The sequence below is a fragment of the Gordionus sp. m RMFG-2023 genome, chromosome 3, assembly GCF_954871325.1.
Source record: "Gordionus sp. m RMFG-2023 chromosome 3, tfGorSpeb1-WG-v2, whole genome shotgun sequence".
NCBI classification, from domain to species: domain Eukaryota; kingdom Metazoa; phylum Nematomorpha; class Gordioida; order Chordodea; family Parachordodidae; genus Gordionus; species Gordionus sp. m RMFG-2023.
Window position 1 is genome coordinate 15,445,068 of NC_088777.1, and position 16,975 is coordinate 15,462,042.

At 27.5% G+C, this 16,975-nt stretch overlaps 1 protein-coding gene across 6 annotated transcripts in view; it reads left to right on the forward strand.

Annotated features, from left to right (window-relative positions):
- Positions 1-16,650, forward strand: part of LOC135925911 (ATPase family gene 2 protein homolog A-like) — a 39,625-nt gene extending 22,975 nt beyond the window's left edge. For 3 of the 6 annotated variants that reach the window (XM_065461484.1, XM_065461487.1, XM_065461486.1), the window contains 7 exons: positions 959-1,136; positions 2,475-2,566; positions 4,787-4,996; positions 5,479-5,618; positions 6,120-6,237; positions 13,948-14,115; positions 16,352-16,650. In XM_065461484.1, coding sequence (XP_065317556.1) covers positions 959-1,136; positions 2,475-2,566; positions 4,787-4,996; positions 5,479-5,618; positions 6,120-6,237; positions 13,948-14,115; positions 16,352-16,531 — 1,086 coding nt within the window. In that variant the 3' untranslated portion in view covers positions 16,532-16,650. Of the gene's footprint in view, positions 1-958; positions 1,137-2,474; positions 2,567-4,786; positions 4,997-5,478; positions 5,619-6,119; positions 6,238-6,652; positions 6,856-8,816; positions 9,010-10,275; positions 10,451-11,448; positions 11,560-13,947; positions 14,116-16,351 lie in introns of those variants that run through there. The other 3 variants (XR_010571758.1, XR_010571757.1, XR_010571759.1) reach the window with 3 other exon arrangements.
- The last annotated feature ends 325 nt before the right edge of the window (positions 16,651-16,975 follow it).

The following is a 16,975-nucleotide window of genomic DNA, read 5'->3' on the forward strand; positions in this document are numbered from 1 at the left end:
TTTTAGTTAATGTAATTAAGGCACGGGGATAATAAATGAGACTATAACCAAGGCTGATGAGATTAGAATAACCAGTTATAAAGGCCAAGTGAAGAGTATATAAGCTAGATTGGTTTCACCAAAATCATCCATTTTGTTGAAATCCATAATTTTTTAACTTTTTTTCCCGACCCAAATAAATTATTGATTGGAAGATATTGTTCCATTATCGTATTTTATTTATTTACACATAACCAGTTTAGAACCAGTATGATATTTGAATAAAAAATGTTAAAAAATATTTCTTTTTTTCATGTTCATCATTGTATATTTTGGTTTAGGATATTGTTGAACATAAAAATAACAACTTTATATTAAACAGAAATAAATTATTTTTTATTTACTTTTTTTGAGTTATTTTGATTTCAATTAAATTGTTGCATGGACTGATAGTTCGAACTCATGTCAGTCGGACTTGGGCAGACATTTCAGACTTGTCGGGTTCCAGCCTTAATTAAAATTTTATTTCTAACCCTCCTAATTATTTTTATTAAAATTATAGAAATAACCATAAATTTGATATTATCATTTAAGCGCTTATAATTTTTTTTGATTTCTTTGAAATATCGCGTCTTTTCAACAGTTCAGTAAAAAAATAATCAGACTTGGACTTGTATTTCTGAATCAAAACTTTTGGGTTGGGTCGGACCTGAAAGAATAGGTTTTATGCAGAGCTCGATAATTTTAATACACACAATTAACATATTTCAATTATCGGTTTATTTCAGTTAAAATGAATGAAATATTAGATAAACGATTTTGATTTCCATAAAACACAAATCAACATTGTTCAATCAAATCAAATATTGTATTTCGACGAACAAGAATTGTCAATATAGTATGAAATTCAAAATATGAATTACCACAAAAATATTTTACTGAAATGTTTCGTTATTATTATATTAATCATAATTTATAGATTCTAAAATCTCTCTTAAAAGGGGATTCATCATGGAAGGATATAATATGCGATTCCGAAATAACGAACATAGCTAATATAACCCACGGTTTCACTGGCGCTGATCTAAAATGCTTGGTAAACCGTGCCTGTTTGGAAAAAATGAATCAATGTAATGAATATGACGGGGATAAAAAAGGTTATACTTATTAGTTTTTGTAAATATGAAAGTAATATATAAAGTAAAAATAAGATAATTCGTTACTTTCTTTTAAAAATAGTGAATTACATCATAGTTTTCAATAATTTGCTAGAATATTTATTATGTTATTACATTTTATAAAATAAGGCTGATTTGTTTTAAATTTGATATACAGTTTAATTTTATTATGATTGCATTCAATTTCATTTAATTCATAAGAATATTCTCATAAATCTGTTTAATTTCTATATTTCTATCCCATCCATGTTTCCAATTTCCTGGCTTAATAATAATATGCGAAATAAATATCAGTAGATTTTTAAAAAAAATACAGCACTCTTTAAAAGAAAATGTATTATGTCAGATCTATATTATTTATATGAAAAAGTTCATCCTATAATAATATAAGACAAAATAACGGTTATGGTTAAATAAAATATCATTTTGTTGATCTTATTGTTATTGAAGGCATTTATAGTTAATTTTAATTGTGATTTATATTTCGTTTTAGGTTTCCACACATTTTTGGAAGAAAGAAACGTGTTTCTGAAAAAAAAATCTTACTAATATACAAATTTTATCATTAATCTTTTTAATATAAATTCATTGATCTTTATAACACAAATCAATTATCACATCTAAGCCTTAATATATTTCTAAAAAAATTATCCATTATATTTGTCCGATGGTATTAATTAGTGATCTGCATATGGCCTAATTTTTTAAACCTGATTCGGCTCCAATTTTTTTTAAAAAATTTGTCCGGCCCTATCCCGAACCAACTTTTTTTTATTTGTCCCGAAAATCCCGACCCAAAATAAAAATTATTTATTTTCCCGGCTCAAGCTTTTTAAAAATTTTACAGATTCCAAAGTGGCTCTTTTTGTACCTATGAGCCCCTATATCTCGAGAACCATGTGTGCTAGAGAGCTAAAATAAACGGCTTTCTCATTTATTTACCCTTCTTATCCAGAAATTTTTAACAATTTTAAAAGGAGTCGGTCGAATCGTGATCGATTTGACGTGGAATGGCCCAAATATAGAAAAATTCCATTTTTTTATTGTAAAAAATATTTTACAAATATAAAATAAGCGGTTTCTTGCAATAATTTTGAAATATACCACTTTATTTGACCGGGCTATGATTTGCAGATCACTAGTACTAATTATAAGTGTCGAAAGACATATTTTATTACCTGGATAATAAAATTATCCATTTAAATTTAAAGTTTTATTGTATAATATTAATGCTTGTATTTGCTCTTTTTATTGCTGAAAATGATCTAAATCAACATAATTCTTTAAAAATATTATATCCGAACTATTTTTTCTTAGAAAGCATCTACATAACACACCGCGATATTATACGCACTTTAAAATACGTTAAACCTAGCGCGATGAAAGAAATCAATTTAGATATACCCGAAGTTTGTTTAGTTTTTATAATAAATTTTTATATACTTACTATTTAATTTAGGGGTATGACTTTGAAGGCAAAAGTCTTTTTGAATATGCATTTTTTTTTTCAAACACGCCTTAAAGAGTCTTTTTAGATTCTCTCAAATTAAAAACTCTTTTACCCCCTGAATGACAAGGTGGGAAAACTGCGAGTGTCTAAAACTGTTATATTTCATTTAAATTTCTATATTATCAGAGATCTACAGAGGTACCATTTGCACAGGAAATATGATAAATGAATGAATGTCTATGATACACAATTATTAAATATATGTTTTTTATTTTTATAGATAATAATGGTTATTTAAAATATTCGGACCAGCCCAGGTATGTTTTTAAAAATAATTTTAGACCCTGTTCGAGTTTAGGGTTGGGCCTGCAGGTCTCAGATATTTAGCTTGATATTTTTTTTACTAAGTTAACCTGATTAAATTTATTATTAAATATAAAATTTTGATTATTTAAATATTAAAATAAAATTTTATGATAAATTTTGTAAAGAATTTCCAAAAAAAATCAAATTGCCTTATAATATTATATTTCATATTATTACTATAAAAATTTATTTTAAAACGTACCATTATCAAAATTTTCTAATTAATATTTCAATATTAGTATAAACTCGTTTTCAAATAATAATGCATTTTTTTATATATAAAATTATAAGGGTTAATGCATTCTTGCTTCCAAAAAAAGTTTTATATCTTAAAAATTATTCAATAAATGCATTTCTTAGTTTACGACTCAAGAGTTAGTAGAAGAGGTGCTGCTGATACAATATAATATAATACTATATAAATTATTATTATCAGAAATGTAATGTTATCACTTCTTAACCATTACCCCAATTACTGCTGGGTATCAGGATACAATCGATACTGACATGTTGAAATTACTAGAATAATTTATTTAAATTCAGCGATTTATATATTTTTTAAATAATAATAAGCAATAATAATATCTGTAATAAATTTTAACCTCCACGACTAAAATTATTCTTGCAAAATAAGCACTGTGCTATTGATATTAACTTTTTATCACAAATTTTAAAATATTGGTAAATCATATTAAATAAATTCATAAGGCCGTGTCCTAGGTCGAATACTAAATAGCCAAAAAAGCGATATAAAAATTTAAAAAAAAACGCAAAAAGTAAAAGAAAAACGAGAATAAAATACGAAAAAAAACAATTTTAGATACTTAATACAAACCGAAATAGGGTGTCCAAGTTCAAAAGCTTTTTAGCCTATTCTAAAAAGCAATTAAGTATCAGAATTAAGTCAACCCAAGACATGGCCTAAAATTTTTTGAATTTTAAAAGTAAAAGTTTGAAGATTTTTTTTTAAAAAAGTTACAAAATGAATGCCAAATGATGAAATAAAATAAGAATTATGTATTTGAATTTTTTTCTTTTCGGATTGTAATTAGCTTCATAATAAAATTTTTATTTTTTAGAAATAACCATACTAATAATATATTATTGAATAATTCAAGGATGGATATTTATCAGGGACCCTGAGTGAACTGTAACGAACCGTTAAACCATTATAAACCGTTATAAATATCTGAACCGTAACCGAACCGATATAATTATTTTTTGAAGGAGTAAAAAGAACCTTTATAAAAACAATTAAACCGGTTCAGTTTTTATATTTTAGAAATGGAAATAATTTGAATATTCAGAATTATATAAACTTGCTCTTATAGTATTATCGGTTCCCGAAACACAAGTTTTTGTAGAAAGGGCTTTTTCGGGGCTAAAATTTGTGTTATCGTCACAACGAACAAAAGGGAATCCATTTATATTAGAAAATATATTACTTATACGTTCAAATAATATATTTAAAAATGAGTTATTTTGAATCTTAAATATTTTTTTTATATATAATTCATAGATGCTTATAATAAAAATAGATTAGAAGATGGTGTTTCTTCAATAAAAAAAATTCCTAACCGTAATGAGCCTTTATAAATCTTTATAATTAGCTGAACCGAACCGAACCTTTATAAATTTCTTCTTAAGAACCGTAACCAAAATGTAACCATTATATTTTTTACATATTGAACCGTAACCAAACTGAACCGTTATAAATAACGGTTTGGGTCCCTGATATTTATATATAGCAATTTGATCCTAATTATCATTTAATAAAAAAAAAGTATGGTATATAAATATGTATGTATGATAGGTACAATGGTCGGACATAGGCGGGATGGAAAGGGTTAAACAAGAATTGATAAAAGCCATTGAATGGCCACTCAAATATCCCGAAGCTATGCAAAGAATGGGCCTTAACCCCAGCACCGGTATATTGCTCCATGGGCCACCTGGCTGTTCCAAGACTATGATAGCTAAAGCCCTCGCTACTCAAAGCGGCCTCAACTTCTTTTCCGTCAAGGTTTATATGTATGTTCAGCACCATTTACCCATTTCGCAAATTTTTTGAACCTAATTTTTTTAATTAATCTTAATATATACCCCCCCCCCCACCCCATCCCCATATATATAAATAATCTTGTCACAATTATAAAAACAAGTTTTATTTCTTAATATTTTTGTTCCTTATTAAAAATCCTTTAAAAAATGATTTTGGTTTTCCCGATCTGGACATTTTTCTCATCAGATTCCACTAAAAAGTATCATTTAAACTTATTTTACTTATTAAAATTGATATTAGCAGCTTTTGAAATAATTTTTTACAGGTTTGACATGATACACTTTTAAGTTTTAAATAATACTTTACTAGTTTGTAATGATGCATATATAAATATATATTTAAATTATAATATTTTAAACGCAATAATTTAAAATTCAAAATATGAAATATCAAAATATTTTTATTGGCTATTAAAATATTCGTTATTTAATGTATAACACAAGGGGCCAGAGCTGTTTAGCAAATACGTAGGAGATTCCGAAAAAATGCTAAGAAAAATTTTTAGCAAGGCCAAGACAGTATCTCCTTCTATCATATTTTTCGATGAAATAGATGCCATAGCCGTTGAAAGATCAAATGACAAGTTAAAAAAGAAATTTTTTTTAGGCATTTAGTTTTTGAAAAAATATGTCGGAATTGTTAGAAGTGACGTGACTAGTTTCTATTTAGAATAGAAGTTACTCAAATTTGCATAAAATTATGCATTAGAGATGAGATAATGATCAAGGAAAATCCGAGAAATTATTTTTTAATATAATAAAACAAGAGTTCTTTATAGTTAACCAGATTGCTTGGTTTAGAAATAATTTCTCTCCTTAAAAATTGTTCGAATAAAATTTAGAGAACCCCATAATAATAATATGATTTTTTTATTATACCCAAAAAAATCATTTTAAATAATGTAAAATAGATATAAAGAAGAAATATGGAATTATTGAGGGATAGATAGACACTTATAGAAAATTTAGTCATTGATTTAATACTGAATCCTCTTTTATGATAGGTTATGAAATTTAAAATAATGCTAAATGGTAAAATATCGTAATTATGTAATTTTTAAATAATAAATTTTTGGAAATCTTAGAAATTCCCATGTCGGTGATAGAGTCTTAACGCAACTTTTGACCGAAATGGATGGAATTGAGAAGATGGAAAATGTTTTCGTCTTAGCCGCTACCAATAGAATCGATAAAATCGATAAAGTTATTTTTGCAGTTTTTTTTGGTGTATAATAATATAATTAGTTGGTATTGTTACAATATTTCATTCTTAAATAACAACTACATTGTAATATCGGAATTCAACTATTATATCTCTAAATAATATTACCCTCCTGGAGGATTCTTGGTAATTATTTAGCTTTTGACTTGAAAACTATATAGATTTGGGCCACGTTCCACTCATTACCCATACTATTAGCTGGGTCCCTCGAATAAATTTTAATAGGGACCCCGCTAATAGTATGGATCCTGATGTCGACGCTTCTATGAGGGATAATCGTATCTAGAATCGGGATATCATTTGGTAATGATGGGAAAATTATAATTGCCTATTCTAGAGTATCCCATATAACTTTTCTAGCCATTAGAATGTTACTAATATCCTTTATTTCACTAGAAGGATCCATCTCAATAAGTGTATCCCATGGATTTATCAGACTGCATCCCCATCCTTTAAGACCTGGCGTAATTACCTTCCACCGGGATTAACTTTTGCAATGTAGACATTGGTACAAAGAACTGCCAGCCTCTTATTTTTGATCTTGAGACAAACCAATTATGTATGGGTGCCAATCCTGCTTTCATTATCCCTAAATTTTCGTAGAATATTTAATAATTTATAATGAAATTTTTTTGGTTTTATTTAAAATTCGGAAATTGAAGTACAGGCCTAATGAGAACTAAATACCATCTAACCTAGTATATTAATTTGCTTGGTCATAAAAATTACTACCCAATTTAATGTTCAGACCTACCATGAGTACGAATCCCCAGATCCTGAGCATAAACCCAATTATTTTAAGAAAGAAAAAAAATATATGTATTTTATATAGGTATCAATCGATAGTTAATCAAAAGATCTATTTTATAGGAAGTCAAGCTCGATAGGTACATCTGGGGGAGGGGGGGGGGTTGGTCAGGAATATTTATATCTACACAAAATATTGATATGGGTATCAAATAAATGGTATTTTATTTATATCTTGATTTTAGTCATAATTATTAATCTAAGTTAGCGGGTTTAGATCCTGAGTGGTCAGGAATATTTTTAACAACACAAAATAATTATTATGTTGGTTTAGGTCCTTGAGGGCAGGAATATTTTTATAATCACATTATATATCAATATGGGTATTATACCAATATAAGATAATTAAAATATCTTTTCACTATAAAATTATTTCTTTAAGTGGGACTTTTTCGATGTACCACGAAAAATCTATCTAGGGGAGGGAAGGAGGGTCTGGAATTTAAAATAAATTTATCGTATAAAATTCAAATTTTTTCTCCATACATGTTCTAAAATCATGCTTTCTTTTCGTTAAGAAATGATAGAGAATCATGTTTATTTTTTGTTATTAAAAAATTGATAAAAATTTTTTTTAAAAAAATTATATTTTTTATATAGTTCATTCCTTCCCAACCAAGATAATTGAATTTATTTTTTCCTTTTTTGTTTACTCCACATTCGTCCTTCTTTATGCATGTATATTTTTTACTTGTTTTTTGAAAAAAAATTTTTAAATAAATATTTTAAGAATATTGTCCAGCTCAGATATTAAATAAAATGTTTTAAATAATATAAATTGAGCTAGGTCCATATCATCTTGCCTGTTTTTTTTCCAATTTTATAAGGCAAAAAATTGTTTAAAAATATAATATATCATTTTTTTCGGTTATTTATTAAAAATTTAGATGTGAGACTCGAATATGTTCCATATCATAGAAACTTTATATTCGGATGTATCCGATAATTTAATTGACCATAATTATAATTTGTATAACATTATTTATTTTTATAGATTTTAAAAGAGGGAGAATAAAATTTCATGTTGATATGATATATTGGCCATTCCTCCAGATAAGAAAAAAAAACACATAAATTTTACTAAAGTAAGTCCAATACCGTTAAGTATTGAGGTGATAAACTCATAAATTTCAAGGTGGGCAAGATTTTAGAAATTTTTAGGATATATACACTTTTTTAATGGGATATTCATTTTTCATCCAAGATTACTTATTATATTTTTAACAGAACGAAATTATTTTAATAACATTGAAAGATGGGTTCCTATATATAGTTCTATAAATAGGAACTAACGAGTAGGAATGCTTTATTGTCTTCTCGGCATAGTATATTAAGAATCGTAATTAATGTGATGATATTTAATAATTTTTAAAAAAAATTATTATATATAATTAACATACACATATGGAAGAAAAGGTAATATAATATCCGTCTCGAATTTAGCAGATTTTTAAATAAGAATAACTCATGATTTTAGCTAAATAAATATTACGCATGCCTGGAGTTAGCTGAAATCTCAATTTAGCTGTTTTTAAAATAGGCTACATTTTAGCCTTTTAATAAAATGAATAATAAATTTAAATTATTAATAAATTAAGCTCAAAGCCTATTAGCAAAAATATTTAAATTTATATATATTTTCCATTTATTAAATCCATTTCTAAATAAGCGATATTCTTACCTCTCTAAATGATGTTTGATTATTAAAAATATGATTACATATACATATACTGGTATACCTGATAAATTATAGCTATATTTCATCACGAAGAGACATTATGTCTAGGTCCCAAGAAGAAAGCGATATGCATTGTTAGTTCTTTCCGGTGCCACCGACCTTGTCTATTGGCATAAAAAGTCCTTCGCCATCATTGCTAAATAAGGAAAACGATTAGCATACCCTATCCGCCAATCTAATATATCTCGGGATCTAGTGGTTCATCCAGGTATCTCATTAATTCACTCATTATTTCCTTTTGATGCTACTTTTTTAAATATAGATAAATTTAAAATATCATAGTTTATATATATATTTATTCTATAAAAATTTAAGAACACCATTGATTATTTAACAAATATACCTTTTTTCAATCTCTGCAATATTGAAATGGTTTTAAGATTTGAGGGATATAAGTTTTATGGATCAAATGGCCTCGACATTTATTTCGCAAAGTTTTCTTTGAAGTAAGCCGTCTTCCTTTCAATTATTAATTAAGGTATTTTTTTATCCTAGGATCAAGTAAAGACACTGTGTAGTTAAAAATGGTATGTTTATATATTCGCTATAATCTTCCTATTTTTTTAACATTTTGGATGATGCTTTTATGGAATAGAGCCACCGTTTGATTTTCAAATTTGGCAATATATCATTAAAGAATAATATCCCGATTATGGGAGATTGCGCTGATATGTCTACTGTTATTTGATAAATGGTTAATAAAAATTCCTCCAACTCTATGAAGAACGAGCTATCATCAGGAGTAGGCGTAATATCTTCCCTTATTGGATCTTATTCGCTGAGTTGATGACTGGGATCAATATTCTAGATAGATAATATTAAGAAAAAAAATTATAAATACACAATAATTATTACCTTATTAATGTGGATATCATAAGGTATTTGCTGTTCCATCTCGTTTAAGCAAGAGGTATTTTTGTTACTCCACTTATGGATTTATAGGATTGCGTAAATTTTGGTGAGCTATGTGATTTTGAAACTATCTTTTCTATATTTATTAATTTTGCCTCAAAATATTTAAGGCCCACCTTTACGATTAAATTTATGATGTCGGCCATGGAACGATGCTCATATAAAATTGTTGAGTAATATGAGGCATAATAATCTTTCAGCAGTTTTACTGCCTTGACCTCACTAGTCCCGTTATCATATGTCATAGTCAATTGTCTATCTTTTAATTTAAAATCATCTAATGATTATAAAATAAGTGTATAAATTCCCTCTCCTGTGTGGGTAAGGAAAGGATATTATATTCAAAACAAGATTATAGACACCGAATTTTCATTTATGTTATGTAATGTCAAGGCAAAAAAAAGGATGTGTTATTATTGGCTGTCCAAATATCAGTCGTAATCGAAAACCGATTAGATTGCCTAATTTTTCGATTAGATTTTTTTAGCCAATTGATACACATTTCCTAGGGTTTTTTAATCGTATTCTACACCATAGCATGATATTATTATTTATATAATAGAATATCGTTTTAAAAGCTTCTTATCTATGATGCTAAACGAATTATTGGTCTTTTCATGCAATAATGGCTGCCGTTTCCCATCGAATCATAAATCGCTTCCTGTGACATATCCGAATATTTTGGGTTGCACAGATATGAGATGTTTCTTCAGATTCGCTAAACAAAAAATATTCCCGTATATTTTATAATGCCTACATTTTACTAAATTTTTATAATAAATAAAATTAGTTGAGATGAATCTAGGAAATTAATTCCCTAGAAAAAAAAATCCTCGAAAAATAAATCCCCAGAAATTAATTACCCGTAAAAAAATTCCCACAGAAAATGATTCCCCAAAAAATTCTCCGTTTTTTAGACCCTATAAAAAATTATATTTAGAAAATTAACCAAACAGGAAAAAAAAATCCCCAAATAAAATAAAATTTTTGAGAAAATCAAAAAAATAAAAACAAATTCCTGTAAAAATTTTCCAAATAAAATTGTTAAACAAATTATGAATAATAACTAGTGATTAATAAACCTAACCAAAATTTTAAATTGTTATTAATTAACCCTAAACAATATAATGTATAATGTTGTGGCCTTATCCCTAACCCAGGTTTGGTGAAAATTAAACAAAACATTACTTATAAAATAAACGAATTGGATTAGCGTCTGTGATATTAAGCAAAATATTATTATAAGCTAACGTAATTACAATGGCCATCCCAGATTTTTTATTTTGGCTCCGATTTATAAATTCATACCATTTTTTGACCCAGATCTGCACTACTTTAATTAAATCAAAATGTTTTTTGAATTCAAATTCCCTCGAAGATTTAAGGTAAAAATTAACCGAAAGTTAAATAAATCTAGTTCACCTTTACATATTTTCATCAACTTGTAGTTATTTATTGAAAATCAAATTTTTTTTAAAAAAAAATATTTATGTTTACACAAATTATTAATAATTTCCATGAAGTTTTTAGAAATATAAAAATTTTTATCAGGTGGAGATAAGAGACTTTTTAAATTCTGTGGCAAAATAGGAAATGTGCAAACCTGGTTTCCTCTATTTGATAAAAATTATTTACTGAAGTAAATGCCTATTATAATAATTTAACTGGCTGAATATAAAATCAATATAAAACTTGCTAAATTATATTTTTTTTTACTGCTCCATGGCTCATTCAGATTGTTCTATAAAAGAAGCACCATCAATAAAGCTAAAGAAGGAATATAGCATATATTTAAACACGCCTTATAACTACGCAGTATCCTTACTTGATCCTAGGATAAAAAATACCGTAATTACTAATTTAAAGGAAGACGGCTATCTTCAAAGAAAACTTTGCAAAATACATGTCGAGGCCATTTTGATTTATAAAATTTAATAATAATAATAATAACAATCCCTCAATTCTTAAAACCATTTCAATATTGCAGGGATTGAAAATAAAGGTATATTTATTAAATAATCAATGGTATATTCTTCAATTTTGATAGAATATATATGTTAGCATCAACGTTTTTTCCGGCAATATGTTATTTTTACAACTTTAAATTATTTTTTTGATCGCGTTTTTTTAAATCTAAAAATCTGATTTTACCGGAAATATATTCCATCATGTTTAGAATACCTATCTTATGAATTGTAGACAATTTGCTGTTAACTTTTGAGTCATTAAGAATTTATATAAAAAATATATTAATATAAATTATATTAAGCTTGAAAGTTAATGGAAAAATAGTCTATACATTTCTGGTAAAATCATTTAAATTTAAAAAAACGCGCTCAAAAAACAATATAAAGTTGAAAAAAATATTACATTGCCGGAATAAACACATTGACGCTAACATATATATATATACATAATCTATTATATTTGTCCATATTTAGAAAAATAATATTTAGTAATAATGATGATAGCGAATTAATAACCAACCTGGACAAGCCACTCAAGTCCGAGTTAACGAATATATTAAATTGTTGGAAAGGGAATGCTGATTATTTTCCTCATTTAGCAATGTTGGCGAAGAGTTGCATTGGAAAAAACTTTATATCAGGCTGGTAATACTATGACCAAACTATGGAACAGGATTGCTCCCTCAACGCTAAGGTGCATATCGCTTTCTTCCTATGACATAGATATAATATTTCTGCTTAATGATATATGGCAATAATTTGTCAGGTATACCAGTATTTATAATCAAATTTTTAATTCAAACATCATTTAGAGAGACAAGAATAGAAATGTAAGGATATCGCTTATTTAGAAATGGATTTAATAAATGGAAAATATCTATAAATTTAAATATTTTTGCTAATAGGCTTCTTTGAGCTTAATTTATTAATAATTTAAATTTATTATTCATTTTATTAAAAGGCTTTTTTAAAAATAGCTAAATTGAGATTTCAGCTAACTCCAGAAACACGTAATATTTATTTGGCTAAAATCATGACGTTTGTATATGTATATTTTAAATGGATATTATATTACCTTTTCTTTCATATGTGTATAATTATATATAATAGTTTGTTTAATAAATAAAAATTTTAATATATATCATCACATTTGTTACGATTCTTAATATACTATGTTGAGAAGACAATTAAGCTTTCCTACTCGTTAGTTCCTATTGTTCCTATTTATAGAACTATATATAGTAACCCCTCAATGTTATTAAAATAATTTAGTTCTGTTAAAAATATAATAAGTAATCTTGGAAGAAAAATGAATATCCCATTTATGTGTATATCCTAAAAATTCTAAAATCTTTACCTTGGAATTTATGAGTTTATCACCTCAATACTTAAATTAGTGATCTGCATCGGACCTAATTTTTCAAGCCTGGCCCGGCCCGAAATTTTTTTAAAAATGTTTTGCCGGCCCGAACCCGAAATTTTTTTAAAAAAAATTTATCGGTCCGGCCCGAATTTATTTAAATATAGAAATTAATTTTTATAATTACTCAAAATAAAAGAAATTTGTTATATGTCGTTTAGTTTCAATAAATAGAATCAAATATTTTTATTTTACATAAAAAATTCAATATAAAATTGAGAAATTTATATATATTTAAAAAAAATTTCCAGGTCCGACCCGAGCCGGCCCGAATTTTTTTAAAATATATTCAACCCGGCCCGAACCCGATTATTTTAAATAGAATTAAGCCCGTTTGGGCCGGGCACTGGCCGAGTCTAACTTTGCAGATCTCTAATTGGATTTACTTTGGCAAAATTTATGTGTTTTTTTCTTTTATTATCTGGGGGAATGGCCAATATATTATATTAAAATGAAATTTTATTCTCCCTCTTTTAGAATCTATAAAAAATATTTGTTCTGAACACGAACCACTAGCACAAATCCAGTTATTTTAAGTTGTGCTCTATTGGCCTTAGGAAAGAATAAATGTTCATTATAGGTATCAATCGATAGCTATTTATTATATCTTGATTGCAATTTATTGTATATTTTTAATATTATTCCAAGACTTTTTTAGACAATATTTTCAAGGTAGTAGTCGATACTGCCAATACTTTTTATTATCTTATATTTGTTGTGATATGTAAAGTATTCTGCGAAAGCTCTTATACACCGAAGAAATACTAGAACAATTAATTATGATTTATATTCACATGAATCAATTTTACCTATCAGTTTTATATGAAATATTTGTTTATATATTCAGGCTCTATTAAGACCCGGTCGTTTAGGTAAAATTATATACGTACCCTTACCCGACCTGTCATCTAGGAAGGAAATTTTGAGAATCAAATTCGATAAAATGCCAATAGATACAAATGAAGTTTGCTTGGATGATATCGCCCTTAAAACGGATGGCTATTCGGGCGCTGAGGTTTATATTATTAATTGAAATTTTTATTTGTTGGGGGTAAGGGAAGGGGAGTAGGAAGGAATGTTGATTTAAAAAATGAGACTTTTAAGTTATCAATTTTTAAGAGGTATGTATAACGCTGCATTTATAGCAAGCGTAATTTGCTCATTCGATGCGAAATTAATCACTGGCGAAATCGCAAGTGATAAATTCGTAAACAGCTGGCACGATATAATCATTTCATTCCGTATTCAAACATTATATTATACCTATTTTTAGCTGCTTTGGTACCTACATAATAATTTCACATTGCTTGAGAAATCGTGCTTACTTTAATTAAGGTGTAAGAGTATTAAAATATTAACAATTTATAAGGAATTTTTTTCCATCTGACTTGAATATCATTTTTTTCTAAAGTTTGAATAATTTTTTCAATTTTTTATTATTATCTTTACATTTTAATATATAGTTGTTAGGAAAACCGTTATAAACTAATGTTACCCAATGAATATACATATTAGCCTGCTATGGCCTTAGGTCTTATTGAAATTTCATGAAACAACTAAAGAATCCCGGCAGGGAATACAACAAGGGAGCCAATTGGGCCCAGCCATCTTCTATGAGGCTATTCATCATGGACTGCATCAACAATAAATGCAATGTCATTTTAAGCATATGGGACTTGGAGCGGTTGTAAGATTTTACGATGAATTAGTTAAAATTCCCTCTATCATTTCGGATCTCACTTCAATTACTGGTCTTACCCTCAATCATAAAAAATGCAAATTTTATATACCAAACAATTTTTATCCCATTTCAGAAAACTTTTCTCTAGTCGAGAAATCAATATTTTATCATCTAGGCTCACCTGTTGGATGCAAAGCAGCAATATCCAAATTTAGTGAGAACTTCCTGATTAAATTTGACCGACTTCAGAAAATCCTATTATACCATCTCATCATTTCTCCTAAAGCTTTTACATTCCATAAATATTGCACTTTCGTTCTGCTCCTCTTTTATGTTACTAGAGTTGAAACTTATTAAAATCTGATTTCAATCAATACTCAACCTCAAATTCTCGCCCAATTACTGGATGCAATGCTCTTCCAAGCAAATTTGAGGGTATAGGCTTTCGATCTCCTGCATCACTGAGTATTACAGCTTTTCTCTCACCATACACCAAAACTCAAACAATTATTAACATTTTTACCACCACTACAGATCCTCATCTGGGATTGATACTAGACCTATGGAAGTTAAACGCTCCCTTGCCTATACTCCAGACAAAAAGATTTGGACTTACCCTTAATCCAGCATTCCTTTGAATTCCTTTACTCGAACGATGCTTTGAAAGGCCCTTCGATCTTTGACCCACATATCTCCTTCCCAATAAATCAAAGTAGTGATTCTCCTTCAATTCAACATTTCAACTTAAGCTCATGGCTATCCCTAGCTCCAACCTTGGTTTGCTTCTTTCTAACGAGGGACTTCGGATAAGAATAGACCTTCGTTTAGGCTGTGATACACCCTTATCTTGCAAATTCTATCGCTCCCTGTCGACATTCTAGGCCATCACCCTCTTCACTACTGCTTCTTAAATGACCACCATCCACGTCACCAAGCAGTAAATTGGATTATTGCTGAGCTCTCCGTTCAGCCAATATTTAAATCAATTTTGGAACCTGTAAGACTTAATCACGAAGACAATATCAGGCCTGAGGGAATGACACTTATTCCATGGACCAAGGGAATTTCGCTAGCCTGGGATTATACATTCATTGATCGGTTTGCACCATCCTTTAGTTATAGCGGATATTAGAAAAATAAATAAATATTTTAACATTCCTTATATCACACTTTATATCCCATTGTTTTTAACACAATCGGTGCTTTTGGACCCAAAGCTCGGGATTTTTTAATGCGCTTAATTTCGGGTGTCCTCAGGAAGGTTTTTACCTACTTGAACGAATTTCAATGGAAATTTGTAGGTCACATAGTATTTTAATCCATGGTGCCATAATCTTTTTTATTATAAAATTTTTTTTAAAATATATTCTTTTTATTTTTATTAAAAATATATTTTATTTTTATATAGCTTATAACTCTTATTATAAATTATAATCATTTCTAAATAAAAATAAAATCTTCATTCAATAATAAAAAAATTTATAATATATTAGTTATCCTTTTTCTAGAAAATTATTTAAATTATAACGATGAATATAATATAATTTATATATTTTTATTTCCGAAAAAGGTCGTCGCATTATGTCAGGAGGCCGCGTTACACGCAATGGAAGAGAATCCCAATGTCCAGCACATTAACATGTATCATTTTACAAAGGCCTTCAATGATATGAAACCTCTAAACAAACCCGATTTTTCACAAAATTTTGAAGCGGAAATAAGATCACCTTTTCAAAATCTATCAATCTAATAATTGCCATAATTTTCGGATGTTTATAAGATTAGTCTATTTTTCGACTAGAGACGAGAAACAGGCGTCATGTGTATTATTGTTTTTTAAGAGTATGTAATCTATAAAAATAAATTTATAAGGACAATTTGTTACTTCTATTGGTAAAATAATATATAGTATTTTTACCCTGTAAAGTAATAATTCTAAACATTTCATTTCAAAGTTATGAATTTTACATTATAATCAAACCTGTAAAATATTATTTTAAACTTTAGCAGGTTAAAGATATATACTTCAAGATTATAAGTAGAATGATACATTTCAAGTTTAAATGATATTTTACAAGGTAAAATGCTAAGTTATAAATTAATATTTATAACCAAAAAAAATTAACCAACTTTACCTTTAATATTATAAGTTTTGACAATCTTAGTCCTTTGACGCGCAGCTACTATTGAAAGA